The sequence below is a fragment of the Aedes albopictus genome, chromosome 2, assembly GCF_035046485.1.
Source record: "Aedes albopictus strain Foshan chromosome 2, AalbF5, whole genome shotgun sequence".
In the NCBI taxonomy this organism is placed as follows: Eukaryota; Metazoa; Arthropoda; class Insecta; order Diptera; family Culicidae; genus Aedes; species Aedes albopictus.
In genome coordinates, this window is record NC_085137.1 from 95833563 (window position 1) to 95860573 (window position 27011).

General features: G+C 38.0%; 2 protein-coding genes across 9 annotated transcripts in view; one reads left to right on the top strand and one right to left on the bottom strand.

Annotated features, from left to right (window-relative positions):
* LOC115254981 (RING finger and CHY zinc finger domain-containing protein 1) overlaps positions 1 to 27011 on the bottom strand; it is a 102523-nt gene that overhangs the window by 30655 nt on the left and 44857 nt on the right. The gene's annotated exons all lie outside the window — the stretch shown is intronic.
* LOC115254982 (arrestin domain-containing protein 3-like) overlaps positions 1 to 27011 on the top strand; it is a 59378-nt gene that overhangs the window by 9519 nt on the left and 22848 nt on the right. For 2 of the 7 annotated variants that reach the window (XM_062850079.1, XM_062850082.1), the window contains exons 2-3: positions 17183 to 17508; positions 19722 to 19792. In XM_062850079.1, the coding sequence (XP_062706063.1) occupies positions 17397 to 17508; positions 19722 to 19792 (183 nt within the window). In that variant the 5' untranslated portion in view covers positions 17183 to 17396. Of the gene's footprint in view, positions 1 to 12549; positions 12860 to 13240; positions 17509 to 19721; positions 19793 to 27011 lie in introns of those variants that run through there. The other 5 variants (XM_062850078.1, XM_062850080.1, XM_062850083.1 and 2 more) reach the window with 5 other exon arrangements.

Sequence of the window (27011 nt, forward strand, 5' to 3'; positions counted from 1 at the left end):
GATTGCGTGAAGCGGAACCGTCATCTATCTAAATGGATCCCGTATATGTTCAGCAAACCAAGGAGAAGGCCAATAAATTAACAGGTGTCGATTTTACCAAAGTCTGATCGACGGATTGCTTTACATTTCCGTGATGACAAGACCGGATATCGCCTCGGGTAAGAAAAGTCAGCAGCCCGACCTGTTCCGATTGAAATGAAGCGAAATGAGTCGTGCGATACCTGAATGCCACGATAGATCTGAAGCTGCATCTTGGAGGAATAACCGATGCTCTGAAATGTTATGTGGATGCTGGATGGGTAGGAGATTACAACGATCGAAAATCCAACTCCGGATGCTTGCTTGATATTCCTTGGCGGAGGTCTAGTATCGTGGGGAGCTCGCTAGCAAAACTGTGTCATCTTGTCATCGACTGAAGCGGAATTTGTAGCGTTGGCGAAATCCTGTCAAGAGTTGCTGTGGTTGAGGAAACCGATTTAGGCGAACCTTTCGGAACTATCAAATTATTGGAAAACAACCAGAGTTGTATTCATCAACTGGATGGCGAAAAGATCAAGAGAAGGTCAAAGCATATTGACACCAAGTATGTGTATGCTGAAGATTTGAAAAAGAAAAACGTAATTTCTAAACTGCTGAACAGTTAGCCGACTCAGATAATCAATAAATGCCATCTGTGAGGAGTGTGAGTGAGTTTTTTGTGGCAAAGTGTACAGGCCGCGTTTTCATTCGGTCGTCGTCGTCGTCGTCTATGTGACTGCTCATCTTCGTACGGGGAGATTTAGTGAGTTTTTGGTGGCAAAGTGTACAGGCCGCGTTTTCATTCGGTCGTCGTCGTCGTCGTCGTCTATTTGACTGCTCATCTTCGTACGGGGAGATTTAGTGAGTTTTTGGTGGCAAAGTGTACAGGCCGCGTTTTCATTCGGTCGTCGTCGTCGTCGTCTATGTGACTGCTCATCTTCGTACGGGGAGATTTAGTGAGTTTTTGGTGGCAAAGTGTACAGGCCGCGTTTTCATTCGGTCGTCGTCGTCGTCTATTTGCCTGCTCATCTTCGTACGGGGCGATTTAGTGAGTTTTTTGTGGCAAAGTGTACAGGCCGCGTTTTCATTCGGTCGTCGTCGTCGTCTATGTGACTGCTCATCTTCGTACGGGGAGATTTAGTGAGTTTTTGGTGGCAAAGTGTACAGGCCGCGTTTTCATTCGGTCGTCGTCGTCGTCTATGTGACTGCTCATCTTCGTACGGGGCGATTTAGTGAGTTTTTGGTGGCAAAGTGTACAGGCCGCGTTTTCATTCGGTCGTCGTCGTCGTCGTCTATTTGACTGCTCATCTTCGTACGGGGAGATTTAGTGAGTTTTTGGTGGCAAAGTGTACAGGCCGCGTTTTCATTCGGATCGTCCGTCGTCGTCGTCTATTTGACTGTGCTCATCTTCGTGATTTTGGAGGCAAAGTGAAGAGGCCATTTTTTTCATTTGGGCCTGCCGCGTCGTCGTCGTCGCAGATTTGGCTGTGCTCATCTTCGTACGGGGCGGTTTAGTGTGATTTTTGAGGCAAAGTGAAAAAGCCGCTTTTTTATTCGGACCGGCTGCGTCGTCGTCGTCGTCAATTTGAATGTCCACATCGTCGTACCCGTGTGTAGTTGTAGCGGTTCAGTGTGATTTCGGAGAAGAGGCCAGTTAGTGGAAGATGCTGTAGCACATACGCACTGGACACTTCGAAGGATGTTTATTGGTGAGCTCTTTCCATTTTATCATAATAATAATAATAATAATTAATGCTAAAGGATTTATACAATTCTGCTCTGGTTTTTGTGTATTTATCTAACAAATATTGAAAAGTTCGTCACGTCATGTGTCGGCGTTAGTACCCAATGCACAATCAGTTGATAATAAATATGTTTCTTTCATTTTTTGCATTTACACAAAAATTTGAATGGTTTGTCATCTTCGGTGTCGACATTTGTAATATTTTAGTCAAAATGAATAAATGTTTTGACTCAATAGTAAAGGTTGCATGAGAGTCCGTCTTGGTTCGTCGTTGCATCGAGTCGTCGTTCTGTGTGCGTGCTTTTAGAGAAAAAAAAAACTAGTTTTTGTGCGAGTCGGTCGTGTGATGTCAGCAGCGGATTACATTTCAGCCCGCCTTGGTTCGTCGTTGCATCGCGTCGTCGTCCTGTGTGCGTACTCATCTTCGTACGAGGCGGTTTAGTGTGTTTTTGGAGGCAAAGGAAGTGCCGCTTTTTTCATTCGGATCGGGCGCGTTGTCGTCGACAATTTGAATGTGCACATCGTCGTACCCGTGTGTTGTTGTAGCAGTTCAGTGTAATTTCGAGGCCAGTTAGTGGAAGATGCTGCAGCTCTGGTTTTTGTGTATTTATCTAACAAATATTGAAAAGTTCGTCACGTCATGTGTCGGCGCTAGTTCCAAATGCACATTTAGTTGATAATAAATAATTTCCTTTAATTTTTTGCATGAACACAAAAAAATTTGAATGGTTCGTCATCTTCGGTGTCGACATTTGTAATATTTTAGTCCAAATGAATAAATGTTTTGACTCAAATAAAGGTTGCATGAATTTCTGGAAAAAGAGAGGGTCGGTAAAAGATAGACGGCGAACCATGCGGTAGGATCTTTCTGATTTATTTATCACGTGTTATTTGGTTAATAATTGTGAATTGATCGCGTTCAGCTTTGTCTCGCGCGGAAACGCAAACTACAGATGCGTCGGTGTTTAGCATTGTGTTCTCCTTAGTTGCGAATGAATAACTTATGTAGGGTGAGTTTTGAGGCACAAAAGATCGCGTTCGTCGTCCAAGGTTTAGAAGGGTATTTCTTCGCGAGCGCATTATTAATCGCGATTCAAAACATTACACTCGTTTACCACGACAAAATCCTCAACACATCTCCATTTCCCCTGTCCAAACTCCTAGTGATTTCTCGTAGTAACGCAGAGAATTCCTCGGTTATTGGCCTAAGCGAGAATCACGTCATCACTTCCTTCCCTATCCTCAATTGACCTGCATTCGGACGCGGCCGGCGCTGGTATTGCTTATTGAAAAGTATTGGGATTCCAGCATTTACACAATGAAGAGAAAGCTAATCCCAAGCATCATCAGTTGGTTCTTTGTGTAAATGCAGTTGTCCTTGCAATAACAGAGGAGCAACCGCGGGCGGTCAATCATGCTCATGCTCATGCTCAAATGCCATCTGTGAGGAGTGTTAGACGTACACATCATGGTAGTCTTGCTAATTATTATAATTTATAATCATTTCAATCACTGTTAATAAACTCATTCCTATACTGATCGGTTCATTAGCCACACGTGTTTTACTTCCTCGCTCTCTAAGAGCATGTCCCTTAGCGTGGGACACAAAAAAACATTTTACTCCTGTACACTTTTTGAGTTCCATTTTGGGCCCATATCAACTGTGCAAAATTTCAGATCGATCGGAGAAACTACATTTTAGCGCCAGCCATTTTAAGTTTTCATACGATTTAGTATGGGGAAAATCACTTTTTCAAAGAAAAATCGCCACAGGTTGCCCCTCAACCCCTAAAAATAAATCGATGAATGATTTATGTTGGAAATTTTACAAGGAACCAACCCTCCGAAGACCGCAAAGCGATGTGAGGCATGTAAAAAAGTTATTGACTGAAAACCGAATGGCATGCAAACGCTGTTTAACATGTAATGAATAACAATGAATAATAAAATCTCGTTATTTCATCGATCGGGTGAGGCCTAATAACTTTTTCCAGGAACGTCGCATCGATTTTATGTCTTCAGAGGTCTGATTCCTAATGGAGTTTTCTACAGAAATCATTCGTCGACTGATTTTTAGGGATCTAGGGGTGACTCCTAGCGATTTTTCTTTGCAGAAGTAAAGTTTCCCCGTAGTAAATCGTATGAAAAACTAAGAATGGCGGGCGCTAAAATATAGTTTTTCCGATCGATCTGAAATTTTGCACAGTTGATATGGGACCAAAGTGGAACTCAAAAAGTATACAGGAACTTGAGTTTTTCCATTTTTTGTATTTTCCCATATAAACCGTGTACCAGGCTAATGTCCCTCCGCCGTACTTATATGCGAGAGTAACACAAAACAGCACTTTATACGATGTACTGCGTGCATCCTTATGCGACTTCTGGTTGTCTGGGTGAGCACATCCACAGTTATTAATTGAAAGCTTTGAATTGAAAGTTATTAATTGAATACTCCCTATGGACTGCCCGGGAATCGAACCCAGACATTTCCAACGATGCCTTACTGAACACCCGCTCATGTACCATTCCGGCTATATGGTCCCTATTCATGCTAACCTAAAGTTCACAAAAGGAGAAAAGAAGAAGGTTAAAAAAGTTTCGCCAAGCAATTTAGCCTGTCTGGTAAACAAAACAATAAATCACGTTATTAGAAATTCAATTAAGTACGGTTCCGGCAAGAGGACCCCCGCGGGCAATATGTTATTGCCAGTTTCAAGAACTGGCAATGTGTTGCGTCTGTATCAAACGGAGTGCATTGGTATAGTTGTTGTAATTCAAACAAGTTAACGACTAAAATATTATTCCAGCTATCTCCGAAATTGGTTGGCAATAAATAGACAATGTAAAAGAATCACTTCTTTTTCAATCACTCAATTTGTCCACGCTTCCAATAAAACGCACTTTCAAATCAAACCCCAATTTCGCTCTTATCAATCCGAAACATTCACACCAATGCTTCAATACTGTATCAAAAATTTTTCGGTTATTTCATTATCCCCACCCAGTATCGTTATATCTCGTTTCGTGCGTTCGTCAAAGAGAAAACGAAATGCAAACATAAACCAAATGTAGCAAGTTACGTTTCGGAAATGGGACGTTCATGAGACCGGGCTCGCCAAAAAAAAAACGCTGAAGCTGCACTTTCGTAAAATGGAAAAGAACAGATAAGAGAGCTGCGTGCATTTGGCGTGAAAAGCTATCTGAGTTTTTTTTGCTTTATCACCATCTAGATGGGGTGGTATTTTATATACTTGCAGATCATTTCGGAATACTTTAAGCGCCTCTTCCGTTCAAGAGCTTTTAGATTAACTACCAAGTGCCTATTAATGGCACACATGTTTGCCACCGACGAAGGGCAAGAGCCAAAAGCAATATATCGCACACAGGCAATATAGCGCATAATTGAAAGTTAACACAATTTTCGAACACGTGAAAAAATATTTTTCTCTGGCACCCATTGTATCGTCCTGTGTGTCCCAAAAATCTACTCACATAACGCAAAAGATAAAACGGTCAATAAAACGCAGCGACCCGCCGAACAAACCGTAAACATTTCCAAAGAATGATGGCATAATCATGATGCACAGTTCGTAAAATACGAGAGACGGAGCTTACCCAGAATTGTATCAATAAATGAGTTTTACGGTATATCGACATGGCTGAAATCGTTCACTAATTCGCTTCATTCACGAAAATAAAGACATCATCTCCCGGTTTCGGAACAATAACTTCGCTTTTAATCCGTAAATTCTTTCTCGAGAGTCTTTCGAATCCATTATCATCCATTGTTTCCGCTCGATGTTCTTTACCCTTTCACCCATAAGAGCACACTTTCCCATGGAGCATCAACCGCCGCGATGAAGCACTCCATCTTCAACTACCTATAGTTCTAAGACCATCCTCCCGTCTCAATAGATGTATATGATGAAGAAGCAGACTCGCCCCCCAATTGTTATGCTATCCCACTTCCTTCCGGCGCTCGTTGAGTTGACGGCTTCTTTGGACCACCACCACTCCGTGTGCAGTGCATATAAGTATTTTATGACACGGATGCTTACTAACGACCGTTACGGGGAGGGAAAAAACGAAATGTAGAAAGTTGTTGAAACGTGATGTGCCGTAAATGTGAAGAAACTCTTTACGAGCCGCAGCGCGGAAGTGGAACATTCAAAGATGAAGGACACGAACAACATGGTCAAAGCGGAAAAGCCCCAACGGAACTAGTAGACCCTGTTCTGATTCAAACAGTTTAACCTAGGCAGTTTGTCCAGCAGCGCAGCGCTTGGAATGTTCTTTTAAGCTGCCTGTAGAACATTTGCTTATGCAAACGGCAAAGGATGCTACGAATAATGATAGGTATATTGGACAAGGACTTGAAATTCGCACAGTTTGAACATCGCTGTGTTGTTCGAGATCGTTCGACACAAGTGATTTAGATGATTCTTATAAAATTGTAAGCTATCATGCGTCTCCATTTCAAACTGGGAAACTTTTCCCAAATAACTCCGTTGTCCCCTTATCGCTGAACGATCAAACAGATATTGATTCCCTTATCAAGCATATGGCTCCCATTTTCGTCCTACGAAAAACAAAGCATTGAAGCGTTGTTTGTTTTGTTTCATATTTTTGTATTTTTTGTTAGACGTGAGTACGCATGAAAACAAAAAGAACGGAATCAACCGGTGCCGTAATCGTTTGTTTTCGAATAGCATGAATATGGGAGCGTGAGATTACTGATGATTACTGATACATACCATACATATGCCATATCCAATGCAAACATAATCAATCGTTACTGGAAAATCTTGACTCCTAATTCGTTTCTCCTGGAAGTGGATATTACCTGTTTTCAAAAGAATATTAATTAACAGACCACAAGCTCCCTGTTATTTCTACACAACAGCTCTATTTATATTTTCTCTATTTACAAACAATGATGTGCCGTTTTTTACAATCCCTTATACAGCAAGTTTCTACATGCTGATATATCTATAAGTAGGAATCAGTGAAAGAGATAAAAAAACGAACAAACTAACCTAATAGTAGATATCATCAATTCAAGTCACGTAATCTTCACCTCTCGGATGCACCTCACTATCTGGCTGATTCCGGAGAGAGCTGATAGAATGCAACTCGTCGTTCGATGTGATGCGACGGGATCCGACGACCATGCACTCAAAAGGTGAAAAGATTACAATATTGTGATTGAAATCCGAGCTCCTATTTCGATTGTCACTTCCACAGGCTCTCGAACGTTTATTGTAAACAAAACTGTACCCAATTGAATAATCAATTGATAGCTGACTTCAATCCATCAATACAGTACCTTTTTCTTCTTCATCCTGGCGTTACGTCCCAACCAGCTACTCAGTATTCTATGAGCACTTTCACAGTTAACAACGGAGAGCATTATTTGCCAATTAACCTTTGTGCATCCATGTGGTGTAGGTACGAAGATGCTACGTCCAAGGATGTTCGTTGGACCAGCCGGGAAGCGAACCTGTTACTTTCAACATGGTCTTGATGAAAAATTGCACGTCACTCGCATTGTCTATTTGGGCCTCCAATACATATTATACTATACTATACAGTAATCTATAGCGAAAACAGAAAGCCTTATTTATCTCGCATATGGAATCTCTCAGTTCTTCAATAATATTCGTTTAATTGACTCCACGATGCTTCGTTTGTTCTATGAAGATAGAAAATATGCGGATAACAATAAGAATCGAATCATATAGTTATCAGCTAGATGAAATAAAACTAATATCACCGATCGATGAAGGAATCAAGAAATCAATTTATATTCAATAAAGGCTTAGATATCCTCCAAAGTTGAAGTTGAATTGAATTGACTTTTCTCTGCCCTGGAGTCAGTCTTATTCATCTTTTTCTTCATGTCATAACGTCTCAACCAGCGCTGAAAATATCATTTCGACATGTCTAAATTCAACCACATCCAGCTCATTTTAGAAGCTTAACCTGAGAATATAGTATATGAAAAACTTGTGAGGAAAACATTTTTCGAATATTTAAGATAACGGACCAACTTCGAAAAATGTCAATGATATTCATGGTGAATATCAATTGGCATTTTTCGAAGGTTCTCAACTAAAATACAGCCTGCTTCTCAGCTCAACAAGCAAGCAGTCACGAGGATACTCTACGTATGCCCAAGTTAACGAACTGAAATATCCATTATGAAAAGTTCCTGGACTGAATCGAATCCTTCACCCACAGCGTGCTGTGCGTTAACCGCTTTGATTATAGACGCTGTATTTTGCCCTTGAGTACGTCTATTAATGCAGATTTTTAAAGGTAAAAATTCCGTAAATTTCTGCTAAAATTATTTGTATCTTTTTGAACATTGTTTTTACACTTCTACAATTTTATTAATAGAGTAATGCGGGTCAAAAGTTCACAGTGCGTCTTTCTCTATGCACAAGTTAGGAACCCAAGTAAACTTGTATGGGTTCGACTTATTATCTGATCAGTTGCTCGTCAATAAAAATTGGAACGATTTCGTTATGTTGTGGTAGAGTTATGAAAAATGTGTTCCTAGCTGTTTTGATATAATTTTGAATCCTTTTATAAAAAGAATTTGTAGTGACAGGACCATCATAACCTCTTGATGTCTGAGAATCGTTATTCCATAGTATTGCGAGAGTCGAACTCTAATAAACAAAAAACTACTTGTGTTTAATTCAGAAAAGAACATCGACAGTGGCGCAAAAGTTCGCACTACTTTTCAGAACCTAGAACAACAATATAATTACAGAATCTATGAAACAATGATGATTTCGTATAAAAACTACTATCTATGTATAATATTTGTAGTATGTCCCTGAAATCGTTCCGACAGAGAGATTAAATTTGGTTTTGGAAGAAGATCAATTATAAGGCAATCATTGTGTTCGCCTAGGGAATTGGTTCCCTTATTAAGCATGTGGCTCCCATTTTCATCCCATGAAAAACAAAGGATTGAAGCGCTGTTTGTTTTGTATCTTATTTTTGTATTTTTTTGTTAGAAGTGAGCACCCATGAATACAAAAGAACGGAGTCAATCGGTGCCGCAATCGCTTGTTTTCGAATAGGATGAAAATGGGAGCATGAGGTTACTGATGGCACACATACCCTTCTTCTGCTTCTTCTTCTTCTTCTTTATGACTCTACGTCCCCACTGGGACTTGGCCTGCCTTGCTTCAACTTAGTGTTCTTAGAGCACTTCCACAGTTATTAATTGAAGGGCTTTCTTTGCCTGCCATTGCATGAATTTGTATATTGTGAGGCAATTACAATGATACAATAACATCGAAAGGAATTGCTGGGCAAAATTCAGGAAAGAAATTGTGACAAGGACATTTTTGAATTCTAATGTAACGCACTGCATTACTGGTAACTCTTCAAAATATTTGTCGGAAGAAATCTTAAAATAATTATTCTAATATTTGTGGGTTTGTCGGGAGTGGGATTCAATTCCGGGTCCTTGGCGTGATAGTCACGGGCTATAACCATCATACCAGGTCCGCTCCAGAGACAATATAGGTATACCTCGATTTGGTGGACATTTCAGTTTTTAAAATGTCTATAAAATCGAATTTTACATAAAATCGAAGCATTTTTTTTTTATTTTTTTTTTATTTAAATTTTATACCAAAATGTACCAAAACATATCAAAACTGCATGGTTTTCGATAAAAGGCTCGGAGTTTTTGGCAAATTTTAGTAATTCTCGCTAAATAACGAATAAACCACTATCTCGCTATTTTGTTACGATCGAAATCTTTTGTCTCCAAAACTATGTATGGTTGATTGAAAAGCCAATATTTTGAGCAATGTACATACACAAGAACGCTATTTGGGTAAATGTCCCAAAAAATTGAAAAAAAATCAGAAATTCATTCAGGGATTCCTTTGAGAATGTCTCTGAGGATTTATTTACCCTGGAATTTCTTTACGAAATGCTTCATAAATCCCTCCAGGGATTTCATCTGAAATTCCTCAAGGGGTTCCTGCGGAAATTTAGAGATTCGTAACGAGCACTTGATAGAACGTGGTTACTGGTTGTGCTGTATTTGCCGAACGTTCTTTCTGTATGAATAATGTAGGCTTGTGCCGCTATCTACTCGGTCGCCCTTTGTTGCAATTCTGAGGTGTTAAGTAATATTAAGTGAACCCAGAATTTTCAACTCTATTACGACGGCCTCCGAATAAAATTTCCCACCTCAAGTCATCATGTTCCAGTATATTTCAGAAAATCTTCCATGTGTTCCTCCAGAAGAATCACAAAGAATTATTTACGGAATTTGACAAGAATGGCTACATGATCAGAGATTGTTTGAAAATTTGTCCAGGGATTACTTCAGAAATTCCTCTAGTTATTCATCCATAAATTTCTCTAGGCATTCGGTCGGAGAATCTTTTGGAGATTTCTTTAGAAAATTTTCCATAAATTTCTTCAGAAATTCTTGTAAAACATCTTTCTATTTTTGTTTGCGGAAACTCGTCCGAGTATTCAGCCAAAAAATCCTTCACGGATTCATTTGGAAAATTTCTTCAGAGATTTGTTTAGAAATTCCTGCTATTCTATAAATTTCACAAAGAATTCTTTCAAAGCATGTTTCATGATTTACTTCTGAAATTCCTCCATTTTTTTTTCTAAAAAAATATTCATGAATTTGAGTAGAAATTCCTCTAGAGATACTAATAAAAATGCTTTCAGAGATTTCGTCAGAAATATCTTTAGATATTTGTTCAGAAATTTCCCCAGAGATTCCTTTCATAAAACTCTCAGCGATGCCTTCAGAAACTATTTTTCAGAAAATGTTTCGAAAGTTCCTTTCAAATTAGGAACTGGAGTTACTTTGGAAATTTTTCCAAGGGTTTCACCAAAAATTCCCACAGCAACTTCCAATTTCTACAGAAATTCCATTGACTAGTGATTTCTCCAGAAGTTTCAGAATGAGTCGTGCAAGGTTTTTTTTTATAGGAATTCCTCCAGGGATTTCTTCAGAAAATCCTTCAGAAATTTACCTTTTTATCGAGATTATTTTTGCTTTTTTTCCGAAAATTTTTTCGGAAATTCCTTTCAGCATTCTCTCAAACGATCCCTTAAGGATTTATTTTAAAACATTCTCCGGGGTTTGCTTTAGAAATTTCTCCAGGGATTTTTTTTATTTGAATTTCTGTCAGAAAAACTTCCTGGGATTTGTCTAGAAATACCGCCAGGGACTTTTTAAAAAATGTGAGATTCATTTGGGATTTTTTTTGCAGAGATTCTACAGGAATCTCTACCCTGGGGGTTCCTTCAGAAAATCTCCCATGACTATTGTTATAATTTCAACTAATAATTTCTTCAAAAATATCTCCAGATTTTCCTTCAGAGAATTCTCTACAAATTTCCCCAATACTTCGGAAAAACTTCCACAGATTTTTCGATAATTCATTCATGGACCCTTGCTGAAAAGCCAGGGAAAGTCAGAAAAGAAAGTATGAGATTCTATTTCTATATACTTTTATTTAAAGTGCTCCGCGTGATAAAAGGCTGAAAACCCCTGCATTATAAGCAATCATGATACAATCTGTAAGTTTTAAACTGATTGAATATTAAAAAAAATACCTTTAAAAAAATTGTACATAAAATCGAGGTAAAATGTACATAAAATCGAGGGCTATATAATCGAGGGTCCACTAAATCGAGGTATACCTGTACAAGTTAAACTACCAAACAAACATTATTGCTTTACAACGGCTGAATAAACCGCTCTTAAGATTGATTTTAAATAATTTAGCTGAAAAAGCTGTTATTTAGCCATTATTGTTGCTTAGGTGGCGTTCAGCTTGGAAGACTTAATAAAATGGACGCATCCTATGCAAACTCTTATGAATAGATTGAAACTGTATTGTGATTGAGCAAAGCTTTTTGACAAATTCTCCTGCTACTTTGCACATTTTTTTATTCATTCAAACCTATTTTTATGTCAATCACACACTTCCCTATCTTGCTAATCCCCAAACACACTGTAAATCAATGAACAGGAGGCAACTGTCAGGCTATAACCAGAATCTGTTTTAATAGCTTCCATAATTGAATTAAGCTTCCCATGCTTCCGTTTCCACAATCTCACTCTCCCCCTCGATCCAACAACCCAACCGTTCCCATTCGATCCTACGTCCTGATTTCGTTGTCTATCTGCCTGCTCTGGAAGCACACAAATTCAGCCCGTGTCGACGGGTGAAGCGAGTCGAGTCGTCGGTCGCCACAATCCATCTACATTGATAATCCCGCTGGCTAATCCCATAATAGGATAGTTGAAGTCTCCTCTCACTCGCGGGGTGGTGAAAAGTTTCTCCAAATTACAGCCAACGGCAAGGACGGCCAACAAGCGCTTCCGGATTGATGATTTCTGGTTTGGCAGGACCGGATTCATTGTAGAAGGACTGGCTGCCGTGATGCTTTTATTCTTATTATGTTGGTTGAAAAGTATTATACTCACATAACCAATATTATTTAAATAAACATCTACTTGCTTCAAACTATAACAAATTCGCAGGTTAACAAAATTAAAAGAAAAACATGCCTAAAATGTATTCTGTTGATTCGAATTTCGGAGAAAAAAACTTTCCTTATTCCTCACTCTAATAAAGATGGTCTTTTACAATAAAATTGAGATTCAAATTTTTTATATTTTATAAAAAAAACATTGCTAGATTCAAGCTCTTTATGAATTAATTAGTCGTAATTAGTGTAAATTTCATTTTTTTGTATTTTTTTCTGATTTAGTAACTAAATATTCTTGTTTTAACCCTGCCAATTGGTATTATTGCGGTGGACAATGAAAGGTCGGTTGCAGAATGCGATGATGGCACTTTTCTGTACACGTGTGCAGAACGGGTAAGCGGACTTAATTCGTATCCCCAGAGAGGATGGAAGTTTTAATGGCTCTGCTGGCACACCATTTCCGGATGAAGAGCCCAAATTGACATTTGCCTTTGACATGGTTCTTCACATAGCGAATACCTAGTACAAGGACGGCGGTGGAAAGGGGAAAATACTTAATGAAGACAACCAATGGCTAATGTAATCTGCTGGTCTGTTGTAAGTATACAGATGCTGTCGATATAACACTTTGCACCAATTTCGCTAGCTAACAGTAGATATTATATTGGAATTTTTAATTTAAAAAAACATAATATTGCTATTAGATGTATGATTTTCTTCAACTCCATGAGGAAGCTATGGAAAGCACAGTTAGTGTAAGGAAGGTGCGACAAATTTCAGTTTTGAGCTGGTGGACCTAGTTGTTGGAAATTCATCCTGAACTTCTTTAAAACTTTTCCAAGAAAAACAATTTAGATTCTAAGTAAAAACAAAATCGTGTTAAGTACTATTCCTTTGAATTCCATTAAGAATTTGCATCCTTTAACAGATACGTATTTTTCGACCTGAACTGTACGGTCGACTTCAAGTCCACTGTCAAGTACAAGACACTGAAGAGGGTTTTACACTTGAGGTGAAAAACGTATCTGTCAAAGGATGCAAATTCTTAGTGGAATTCAAAGGAATATTACTTAACACGATTTTGTTTTTACTTACAGATATTCCTCTAACAAGCCCAGGTTCATCATCATAATCTAGATTCTATCAAATATCTCTGTATTTGACAAATATCGCGAAATTTCTCGAAAATTCAACAATTCCGGAATCGTCGCCAGAGGTTGTTTTGGAATTTTCCAGACGTCGTTCCAGGATTTCAATTGCAGATTCTCCGGGGTTCCGCCCGGGTTTTCTCACGATTCTCGCGATCTTCCTCCTAAAACTTCTATCGGAAACGCTACAGGAATATTTGGAATTTATTTTGGAGTTCTTCTCGAAATTTCAACCGGAAATTCTCCTGGTATTCACCTTTCCAAAGTTTTTCTAGGATTTCTACCTTTCTGAATTGTACCCGGATTGACTTCCAGTAGTTCTTGGAAGAATTTCTAAAGAAATGAGTAGAGATCCGATTCCTCCCAGGATTTCTCCAATATCCCCTCTCTTGAATCCCCTAGAATGCCTCGAATGATTTTGCCCATAATTCCTTGTGAGATTACCCACGGAGTTACTTTCGGATGAGTTTCCGAATTCTCCCTGGAAAGTTTCTACCGAATTTACTATCGGTTTTTTTTTTTGAGACGAACGAGAAAATTCTCTTCATATTTCCCACGAGAAATCCTGATAGAAAATACGATAAGAAAAAGTGAGAAATTCCAGAAGTGATCCTAGGAAACCTCTTGGAAAGAAATCGTGAATCTAGCAGACATCCTGGAAAAACCGCTGAATAAAATCGCGGAAGAAGCCCTAACTGTTCTTAGAATACCAGGAGAAATTCTAGACCAAAAATGGAATCCCGGAAGAAGGTATTAGAGGAAACCCAGAAGGAACTCATGGGAGAGTTTCTTGCAAAGCTGATGGAATTACTGAAGGAATTACTCAAAGGAGCTCCTGTAGGAACTTCGAAAGAGACTCCGTGAGTAATTCCATAAGGAATAATACCAAAAAATGTCTAGAGGAATTCGTAATCAACTTCTGGAAGATTTTCATCCCAGGAACATCTGGGAGAATTATAAAATGAACTTGCGGAGAAATTTTGGTAGAAACTTCAGGAGGAACCTAGAAAAGAGTTCCGAGAGAAATCCAGGATTAAGTTCTTGAAAAAAAATAATCGAGAAGCTATTTCACACAGAACCTCGGGAGGAATTCCTGGAGGAAACCTAAAAGAAGTTCCTAAAAGAATCCCGTAAATTCTCCTCGAGGACTCATAGAAGAAGTTCATGGAGGAATCCCGGAAGAAGTTCTTTGAGAAACACCGGGTAAAGCTTTTGGAAGATTCCCAATAGAAGCTCCCAGAGAAATACCAGAAGGAGTTCCTGGAGGAACCCAGGAGAGAATTCATGAATAAATCCCGAAATCAGTGCCAGAAACAATCCTTAAGGAAGCTTCCGGAGCAGTCTCAGACCCCGGAAGGAGTTCGCGAGAGAATCCCGGAAGAAGTTCCAAGAGAAACCTCGGAGGAATAGCCAAAGAATTCACAAAAGTAGTTCTTGGAACAACAGAAGTTTTTGGAGGATTCCGGACAGATTCCTTGAGGGAATCACCCATAGAATTCCTGAAGGAATCCCAATGGAATTTTGGAATGAATCCTTGCAGAAATTGTGCAAGGAGATCCTGGAGAAATCCCGAAATGAATTATTGAAACAATCCAAGAAGAAACTTGTGAAGGATCCCGGATGGAGTTTCTAGTGAAACTCCTAAAATAATCCCGGATGGACATTCCGGAAGAAATTTGTGTAGGAATCCCTGTGGGACATCCTGGAGGAATCCCTGATTAAACCTGTTTATGAATCTCAGAAGAAGTCCTAGAGTCCTAGAGGGAAAATGTTAAGAAATTTTAAATAATTCACCAATCAGAAGGGTCTCATAAGAAACTCCCTGGAAATCCCAGAATAAATTTCTGAAGGAGTTCTGAGACAAGCTTGTGAAGGACGTGTAGAAATAATTCCTGAAGGAATTCCAGTTGGAAGGAATTCCAGAAGCTGCTGGAGTGGTGTCATCATCAAGTCATAAATCAGCAAACGTTCCCACTCAGGCAAACCCCACATTTTGAACTCAATCAAACCATCCATGGAAGCTGACGAAATTTCGCTAAGTGTGAATCGTGAACAACAAGGCCACGAAATGGCAAAGACAAAACAAAATTTACCTTAACAACCGCGGCGTGCGGTTCCCATATTCAATGACGTTCATTTTTTGACAATTCGGGTAACAGTAATATGAGAATGGATACTTTACCGAACAATACTTCAACCGGTCGTGTTCATAAATCTAACTTTGTTGAAAAAAAAAACAGCACACTTATTTTCCTAATATTTCTAGAACGATATGTATAAATACTTTGATGCCTAAATATTCAAATATTCTTAGTTTTACATACCACATCATTAACCAGTGTGGCACACAAAGTTGATAACTAAATAACCAATCCTTGAAAGATTTAATATTCTGAACTTGAGTTAACATTGATTGACAAAATGCACTACCTTGTTGGCTAGAAAGTAACTTTACTCCAACGTCGAGCGTATAGTAGAACACCATTTTCGTCGGTCTTAGGCAAATATGTGCCTCCAATTTCCCCGAATGTGTAGGGATCGCAGAGTTTCTTCAACCCCGTGTAGCCAGCGCCGTTCGTGGCCGCCCACGAAGTCGCTGACCTCTACCTGTTGAGTATTCTTTTCGCTATTCTTTCTTCCGACATTCGCACTACTTGACAACCCCACAAAAGTCTGCCGTATTTTATACGTTTCACACTATTTGCATCTTTGTACACTTGGTATAACTCGTGCTTCATGCGTCTGTGCCACACTCCGTTTTCTTGTTTCTCGCCGGAAATTGTTCGCAGCACTTTGCGCTCAAAGACTTCGGAAGCTTTTCGGTCTCTACCTCATTTAACGTCCATGCCTCGTGACCCTTGAGAGCACCCGGTAGAATCAACGTCTTATATAGAGCGTCTTATATAAGCTGGTTAAGCAATCCGTAAAAGGCCCTATTCGCAGCTAAAATACTCCTTTTTACTTCACGGGAAACGTCATTGTCACACGTTACTAGTATTCCAAGATTAACAAATTCTCTAAGAACTTCAAACACATCCCAATCAATCACTACCTCAGCACTAATACCACTAGGCCTGCATCTGTCTCTATGCGCTATCGTGTACTTTGCTTGGTAGAGTTGATTGTCAAGCCTATACTCGCTGTCTGTCTCTTCGGGAGGAGCATAAGCTTCCTCCACTGCCCCACGATCGATGCCGATGAGATCAATATCGCTCGCAGCATCACCCTGCTTCAATCCACCCAAGGTCACAAAAGAGGTAGACACTTCCTCTGCGATCCGAATAGTTGATTTTGATGCATCAGCGTAGGGTGCATCAGCCTAATTAGTTTCGCCGAAAATCCATGTTCTGACATTATCTGCCAAAGCCCATTTCTTTTCACTGACTCGTAGACTGCTTTAAAATCAATGAACAGATGGTGAGTCTGCCAGTTATATTCCCGAAAGATCCGTCGTAGATCGGCCCTCACGAAAACCAGCCTGGTATTCGCCGACGAAGGACTCCTCAAGAGGTCTCAATCTGTTGAACAGGATACGCGACAGTATCTTAAACGCTGAATTTAAAAGGGTAATCTCTCTGTTATTTACACACTCTAGTCTGTGCCCTTACTTGTAGATTGGGCATATGAGGCCATCTAACCAGCTGATAGGCAACTCTTCACCCTCCCAAATCTTTACAACAATGTAGTTGCTCCCGTACGTGCTTAAGAAGTTCGAATCGGACTTCTACTGTGGTGAATTCACAGCGAATGACAAATTTCTCGCCAAAAATAGCTGAACATTAAATGTATACTAACCCTATGGGGTGCTGTACCGGTAGCCGCATCCGTGGTATCCAAACTCTATAACATTGAAGTGAAAATCCATATAAATAAAGACACAAAGGACGAAAAGCACATATCAGTGAGTGAAACGTTGAATTGGCAGCCCGCTTAAAGTGAACGAGAGTGTGCCCCGTAGTGACATCACGGCGGAGGGCTGAAACACGATGGATTACATAAAGGAGCTGGATATTCGGCTTGACAAGGAGTACTACTACGCCGGTGAAGTACTCTCCGGGAAAGTGATAATGCACACAACCGAGAATTTCAAACTTAAATGTAAGTATTCGGCACTGGCAGCGAGTAATCGAAGTAGCTGTCTGAGTGATCATTATCCAGTTTCTTGATTTTCCATTCCCTTTTCTCTCCTAAGGACCGAACGTCAGATAGGGTATACATCTAAAAATTAAATTAAATTTCACCGGAAGAAACAGGCTCTAGGACATGATGCGCTGTTTATAAGCGGTAGGAGGTTCCAGCCAAATATTTCTTTTACGAACAGTAATTTGTAAATTCTAATGCCTGAAAATACCGAGCAGCAGCACTGCTGGCGCAAAAGCTTTCATTGTATTCTTCTCACCATCTGTTCAATGTTTCCTCCTTCCTTCATTAAATCCAATTAAAAGTTAAAATCGATGGAGGCAGTAATCTAGCGGTAAGGGACCGTTAATCAATCACGTCTACAATTATTATAGCTTATGAAGAAGGAGGCAACATGGTCAAAAGCTGCACTCTTTACAAATTATCTTCTTTTTATATGCAAAAGTTCACCAGAACAGAAGACAAAATCTCTACTTGAATCAAAATTGATCTACGTATAGGGGATAGACATAATGATCGGGACAGGCAACATTTTCACTTTTCAAAAAATCTTCAACTAGCTGTAATTTTTCGAAAAGTGCATCAAATATTCTGTGTGTATATAAAATTTTCACTGAAAGCTCATCAACTAGTTGTGTATCAGTGGTCCAAATTTGGAAAAGATCGGGCTATTCTCCATGAAGTTATACAGATTCTTGAAAAAGGTAAAACTATCAAAAGCCAACTTTGAGCTGTTGTATCTCTGAATTCAATGAATCGAATGCAATGAAACTTTGAGCATTATAATAAATTCTGAAAAACGTTTGACTTAACTTGACATTTTTAACAAGAGAAAAAGTTATAATGATTTTATTTATTTCACGATTTTTCAGTAAATTAATCTATTTTTAATATGCATCCCATTACCTTTTCAAGTTATTGGCGGCTATGTTGTTACTTTCCTTCAGAGCACATTTTTTTTTTAATTTTAGATGGAAATTGAATGAACTATAATTTACATCTTGAATTTTGAAACGATGTTGAAGTTTTGGACAATTTGGTGTTTTATTAGAAAAAATAATCTAATCGTTATAATTTTTTCCGTGTCAAATGGTCAAAATTTCATTGCATTCGGTTCATTGAATTCAGAGCTATATAATAGCTCAAAGTTGGCTATCGGATAATTTTACCTTTATCAAGAATCTTTATAACTTCATGGAGAATAGCCCGATATTTTCCAAATTTGGACCACTGATACACAACTAGTTGATGAGCTTTCAGTGAAAATTTGATATACACACAGAATAGCCAACATGACCACCGTGTTTTCTCAATTATCTTGCAACCAATTTCGTTGATTTTTGGAACACAGTAACCTTATTGTTTGTCCAAATTACACATAAAAGAACATAGGATGTAAAACAACCACAGAATTGCAATAGGGGTAAGGTGGGGGATACCGTCTAAGGAGTTTTGACCTTAAATCGTTTGCTACTAATGGGAATTTAATAGAGTCTTAAAGACAATTTCATTAGAATCACATGATGACTGACATTGGCACCAACTCACGATTTTGAGCGCAAAAATCTCACGATAAACTACCCGAGCAAAATCCAACAACAAAATTATAGCAAATCGAAAATCGATTATTATCTGTGATCAGGAATAAAATAACAATTACATTATCGTTAGAAATTTACTTCTTGAGATTTGTGTATCTGCAATTCTGGTACTGTGTTGAAGTGAGATTTCAATACGTTTGTTCTTAATAACTGTGCTTCACCCAGCTTCAAATAAAAGGTATTACATATATAGTATGGAAAACTGAACTACCATGCGCCTCCATGTGTTTTCTCTAACTCTTTCGTCAATTTGGTCTAAAACCATTAAAAAGTCATTGATAATATTTTTTCTGAATAAATTGTTAGAAATCAGCGATTTTCTTCTTCAGAGAATTATCCAGCTTTTAATGAAATATATAAAAAAAGCATAATGTGATTCAAGTCCAATCAAATAAATAACAACGTACCTCCGAAAGCCTGAATTTGTTTTTTTACGAGCCCTCTGCATCTGACTACCCCTCATCCATATAGCATATAGCACCTTCCCTAACTCGACAGCTGTTATTCTAAGAAAATTTCCCACCCTCTTTCGCCACTTAACCCCGTTTTCCGTCCCGACTCTCATTTCAGCTATCCGTCTGCTTCTTCGAGGAAAAGCTCACGTCGAGTGGAAGGTGTTTGTATCCGGAGATAAGAGAACGGTAATTATATGCCCCACATCTGCAGTAGGCAGCCAGAATTATGTTTGCAGCCACCCACCTTCTTGCAAACTACTACAAATCGTACAACAATATCACCACCATCACTCCCATAGCACCACTGAGCAAGACGACACCAACTTTCCACATTTCACCCTTCTTAACACGCTTTTCGCTGAGCCGAGCGGGATGGCTTTGTCATGTTTGGGAATGCTAATAACTGCCATCAGCGGCACAATGCATGCTAAATGGCCGAGAAGTTGCCAACAGCCCGTACAAAATATGATAACAACAGCGAGGGCACGTTCGCAAAAAAAAAAGATAGATAGGAAGCTGAATCATCTATCCAATGTACAATACACTACAGCTTCCTGAGATAGACCTCCTGAGTATCATTTTCTGTTATTCTGTTATAATCAACGCACCCCCGGGCCGTGGCCAATCTGCGTTGAATCGCTGGGCGATACGTCTACCAGTAGACTTGTATCTGCCCTATGCTAAACCGATTAGCATAGCAAGTCCTTTCCACTGATGAGTAGGCTCGAATGTCCCGCTCCTCCCTATAACCCATAGGGGGAAATAAGGAGTTTTCAGTTTCAAGTTTTGCATGAATCATGACACCAACTCTTTCTACCATAATGCTTTAAAAATTCTGAAATAAAAGAAAACTAATATGATGAAAATAATTGAGATGCAAGTTTTTATACAAAATTTAAAGATCAGTTATTTAAAGGTGAATTGAAGAAATGTTAAGTACGGTACCTATATTATAAAATGTTCCGCACCGCCACGAATGTGATGAATAAGCAAACACATAAATATTCTATTTGCCTAGTAGTAGAAAGAGTTGCGTGCCTGTTTATAAAAGTTTTTACTTATCTTGATTGCTCCGGATTGTGCTTCCGTTTGTGTTTGGGAACTTCGTGGGTGTATCTTCAGAACTATGGCGTTTTCTGGAATTTAAAAAAATAAAATAAAAGGAAATACTGGGCCGCACAGCTCCGCGGCCCACTTATATTAGTATACACATATATGACACATTCTACGGGCCCCGTATCATCAATACCAATTTTTCAAAGTTGAGTTATGGAGTGTTTGACAATTTTATCACATTCTACATTACTTCTGTCATCCAAAAATCTATTCGACTTGATATTAGTATGACAATAAATATAAATTGAACGACGATTAAGATTAACATTTAAATCGTGATTTTAAGTCTTTTAGGCACACTTTTCATCCAAACTATCGTATTTTAAACACCAACACACTGATTTTTCAAAAGTCTTCCATTATTTGTAGATAAATGTATGTAGATTTTTTAGCATAACAAGATTTTTAATCGGAAGACTTTACAACTCTGAAATATGGCTGATCATAGTATGGGTTTTTATTGCGTTGTAACGTCACGAAAAATCAACATTTTTAAATTTTATTCAAATACGGAAAACGTTACAAATATGATATTTTGTATGCTCTTTGTACTCGAAAAGATCTTTCAAATGAGACTAAAAAAAAGAAAATCGGTTCACGGAAGCCTGAGTTTCACCTGGTTGAAGTTTGCGTTGTAACGTCACGAAAAAAAAGTTCTGTGGAAAAGACCAAATCTTTCTGGATTGGACGACTTCTGAATTGGACAAACGTAGTTCTATATTCAAAACAGTTTCGTTCTTGTTGTGTATGAGCTCTTTTTCGAGATATCGTTTATAAATTGCGTACCATTGCCGGTCAATAAACTACGTAGATTTTTTAAGAACGGTGGAGATGGTGTTAGGCCAAAATCTACGATGTAATTGTACTGCGATATTGTAAAATTTTTTAATCGTAATCTAATACCACTCAAACCGAAAATTTCTGTGATATGAGTGGCCAACGGACGAAACACTGACGAAATTACAAAGTTGGTCAAAGACTTACAGTTGATGGATAGTTTGATTTAAAGTTCCACCAACAGGCGGCGCTAGAGAACTTACAAATTTAAAATTTCATACATCTCAGGATCCCTTTTACATAGAAATACGATTTCTTCGGCAAAGTTGTTTGGTAAGTAAAGGACTTGCAGTTGATTTACCAATAGATGCGAGATTTTGCCACTAGAAGACGTTAGTTTCCATTTTGCAAAAGCAGGCAAGGGAATAGAATTTCTTGAAAAGTATTCTACAAGCTGGAACTTTTTTCACTTTGGACATATTGTATTCAAATCAAATTGAAATGAAAGATCAATATATAATTCTTAACTCTCAAAATTTAATTTAATTTGATTCACTTATTCCTTAGATATAAGAGTTAATAGAACACAGTCAAAAATATGATTCTGCTTAAAGCGCTCCATCTTTGTGTAGAGTCAACCAATCAAGTCCAAAATTGTAAAAATTACAGATAACAAGATGAGGAACTATCAGTCAAAATTTGAGAATTTTTGATATATTTTATAAAAAGTTACGGCTTGTTGAATGTTTTTTCAGACTCTAGTTTAATTTAAAAACACTTCACTAATACTTCACTTTTGCAAAAGAAAATAAAAAATGAATAACTCTTTTAAAGAAAAACTAGAAAGGACGAGCAAATTCCTTTTAATTCTACTACTGTGCTTATCTTCGGACAGATAGGCCTATTTCGTCTGTGACTTACAGACTTCTTCAGTGTCAAGTGCTCGACTGAGTGTGTATGCCCTCTAGCGCCTCCTGGTGGAAGGATTTGAAATCATACGGCCCATCAATTGAAAGTTCTTGACCAGCAAAACAATTTTGTCGATGACACAAACTGTCTAAATAGTTAGGATCTTGAAATGTATGGAATGGATATTACGTCAGTGTTACATCTATTTTTGATATAACAAGAACCACCGACAAACAGACGTAACACCTACGAAATTGAAACTCATATATCTCGGGACTCTAATTACTTAGACTTTAGACTTTTAGAATGTTTTGTCAAGAATTTTCAGTTTAAAAGCCGTTTGGTTCAAGTTTCTAACTGACTAGTGGTACATAGGGTGACCAAGGGTATTATCGGCAGGTTTGTTCTCTTCGTCATGGGGGGTTTTTGTGGGCCAAATTGCCTAAAATTTGGGCATACAGCTCAGCTTGGTTGGGAAGGATTTGAGGCTAACTCTGAGTTCAATAGGTTTCAAAAAACCTTTTTTTTTTTTTTTGTCTTTATTATCGAGATTTTCAGCCCGAGGCTGGTTCGTCTCCGAAAAAACCTTCCATGACGAAGAGATCAAAACTGCCGAAAATACGTAATTTTCCCTAGTTGAAATTTTGAAAAATAATGCACTTTATATTTATTCAAATAATATTTAACATGTTGTAACTTGTTATAAAGTGTCCAAAGATTTTGCCAAAAAACTAATCAAAATTTGTTGATTTTTTTTTTATTTCTAAACTATTGTAAACTTTTAATAAGCGCCGCCGAGTGTGTCTGAATCTCACATCCAATAGTAAATCAGCTGTAAGTTTTTGACTTATCAAACAACTTTGCCAAAGACACTAACTCTCTAAGTAATTATGACTCTGACATATATAGGATGGATTTTTTTGTCAGAATTAGATCTATTTGTCTCTGGAATCACAGAAATTGATGCCCCTAAGTGGTATGCAAATCCTCAGGTATGTCTTTGGTTCAATAACTGCTCGCACATCTTAAAGCTTTTTCAATTGAATCAATGACATTGCATAACCCTTTCGTGACGAACCAGCACAATCGTGCTGTTCAGCGGGTACAGTTTTGCATATTTTTTCATCTTTTTAGACTTTGTTTTATATGATGTAAACTGTTTCAATAATTCAGCTATAGCTTATACTTGTATGTGTGCAAACAAACCTTTGTTTACGTTGCCTGTGAATTATACCACAACAAGGTAAACAAAAAGTGGGCAAAAACCATAAAACATGAAAAAGTTTTATCTGTCGCATATTTAAGTTTCCGATTTACCTAGGTAGTCAAAGCAAGAAATCGAAAGATAAAGAGTAGTTCTTTCAAATGAGTAGAAATAATTGTTGCTTTTTTGGAAATTCTAAAAGTTGTGGAGAGCCAAAGTTGAGCAATTTGTATGGAGATTTCACTTTTTTGCGCTCCGTCCCGAAAGGGATAAATTATTGAACAAATGTTTAATTCGACGGCGTGATAAGCTTTATACTGCAAAATCTTAATATCTGGCGGTGCGAAGTAATGAATATCAACGGTTTAGTCTTTCATTTTATTTTCATTTTCATTTTGCAGCATTTGGTGGGGCAATGAGAGCGCAAGTCAGTCCAAAGCCGATGATAAGGAGGGTTAATGGCTGAATAGTCTTTGCTGACCACATAAACGCCATGGGATAGGAAAAGGGTATTTTGGTGTGGGATTAGGGTGTTGGTGCAGACTTGACGATATCAATGCTATTCAGATGCAAAATAATTTTAAGGCTCAATAGTGAATCACATACCTTACAAAACCAAAAAACAATAATCCACAAAATACCAAGCAAGTCATGGAAAAAAAGCGCCCGATTGTTTATTTTGTCAATTATAACAAACGGAAACTTCTACGCTCTCCGACTCGCCAGTCACCCCGGAAAAAATGTCCCTTCAGTTCTGGAAAATATATTATCCCCAATTAAGCCTTTAATCGAATTGTCCGCGTGGTCTTGTAGTACCCCTGCTAGGTAAGAATCAGTCATTGCCATACATATTAAATGCTAGACATGACCCCATGGATAGCATTTGCATATGTTAAAGCTTTGCTGATGTGACTTTCCTATTAGGCAATTCTCTCATCTCATGTTTGTCTTCAAAACCTTATCAAGCTTAGAAAATTGAAGTTGATAAACAATACATTACAAGGTTCGAATTCCCATAGAATGAGATCATTCATTCGCACTACAACACCATAGGAGATAATACCACATTGGCTGATTACAGTACAAATGTGAAAAATCTCCCTTTTCCCCCTATCCGCAACCCGGGGACGCGCCCTGTTGGATTTCGAAAGCCTCGGAGAATATTACAAACCTTCAATGGCATTCCCATAAACTAACCCACATTGCCCATTCAGGGGTCTGACTGGGCCTATTACCCTCCCTCAGTTTGTAATATTCTCACCAACTTGGAATTATATTTTCCCGGCACATAAATGACTTCGACAAATGTTCGATATACTATGCAGCGTCATGATCAGTATAACTATATCAGATGACGATGACTTGAAGATCTGATTTTTACAGAATTGTTTGCCATTGATTATACATTCAGCTATTCCAATCATTACTGCAAAGCACATCGACCACATGCCTGAAATCAAAGCTTCCTGGAAGATATAATCCAAGCCCAGGGAATATCAACGGTTTAGTCTTTGGGACAATATTAGATTAATATGGGTGGTACTAGGCCGAAGATGGGTACCATTAACCTTCATGAAGGAGTTTTCATACTGCTGATAGCAATAACTTGGCCCTCCGAGCCATTTATCACAAAACGTATTTCCAATAAAATAAAGTTGCTCTTGGAGCAGTAAAAATAATGCAATAATATATTCACAAATTCGGGCAATTTTGTCTGATTATTCTGATTCAAAAATGATGTGCATTTTCGTGACGTTACAACGCGAGCAGAACCCTGTTTGAAACTGAACGGGCGTTGAAACATCACGAAATGTAAAAGTCAATTATTCAAAAACGAATCCGAAATGTATATGTTTTATTTCACTGCATTGAAGAACAAACCAATAAATTTCAATGGTGGGAGAAATTTTCAGTTTGAAATAAAAATCCGAGCAAATTTTTCAAAATGTTGGTTGCGCGGTAGAGGAGGTCGAATTCTAGCGCGTCACGCTACAAATACGCATTTTAAACAAGTTTTTCTAATGAAAACTAAATTTTAAATAGGTCAAACATATCTGAAATTTTACAAGGAATCTGAATATGATAAAATATTTTGAGGTTTACAGTCGTTTTTTTGAATTATAGTGAAAAATCTGACTACGAATGCGTAGAAACGTTTTAACGTCGCGGTAGAATGTGCCTTATCTCGACGGCGTGATGAGTTATATGCTGAAAAATTTTTAATATCTGGTGGTGCAAAATAATGGATCTCAGCGCGCTCGTCTTTGTTCCAAACAGGAAGAATATGGGTGATACTAAACCGAAGATGGGTGCCGGTGTCATTAACCTTCATGAAGGAATATTCATACTACTGATAGCAATAACTTAGCCCTCCGAGCCATTTATCAGAAAATGAATTTTCAATAGAATAAAGTTCCCCTTGAAGCAGTGATGAAAATGCAATGATATATTCACAAATTCGGGTAAATTTGGCTGATTATTCTGATTCTGACATGATGTGCATTTTCGTGACGTTACAACGCGAGCAGGACCCTGTTTGAAACTGAACGGGCGTTGTAACGTCACGAAATGTAAAAGTCGATTATTCAAAAACAAATCCGAAATTTAAATATTTTATTCCATTTAATTGAAGGACAAACCAATAAATTTCAATGGTGGGAAAAAAATTCAGAATGTCATAAAAATCCGAGCAGATTTTTTAAGATGTTGGTAGAGCGTTAGAGAGGGTCGGATTCTAGCGCGTTGTAACGTCACGCTACAAATACGCATTTTGAACACGTTTTTCTAATGAAAACTAAATGTTCAATAGGTCAAATATATCAGAAATTTTACAAGGAATCCAAATATGAAAAAATATTTTGCGGTTTACGCTCGTTTTCATGAGTTATAGAGGAAAATCTGACTACGAATGCATCAAAATGTTGTAACGTCACGGTAGAATGTGTCATATATATAGGACGAAGTAGTCAGTTTTTGTCGATTTCGTCAAGTATGCGTCTTAAGTCTTGAGTCTTGATCACCCGTTAGCTTCGAATCTATAAGCAAGCACTATTAAATGCTGCACTTTCACACTATTGGTTTCGGTTTCTTAGTTATTTTAAATTGATATGGCAAGAAAACATTATTAAGCATTAGACATTCAAAACATATTAGGGTTTACTCACAAAACGACTATCACATATGAAAATACTGATATTGAAAATTAAAATTAATATTAATCACAAGTAAATACAATGTCAGCACTGTGAATGAGCAATTTGAATACACGAGATACTACTATTTGTTGCATATTGATTGTTAAAATTAACCAAATAGTGAAAAGCCCAGACAACAATATTCCAAGTCTGCTGTCTCCAGAAAGATCCCAAGATTCGTCACAAAGCACAAATGTTTTCATTA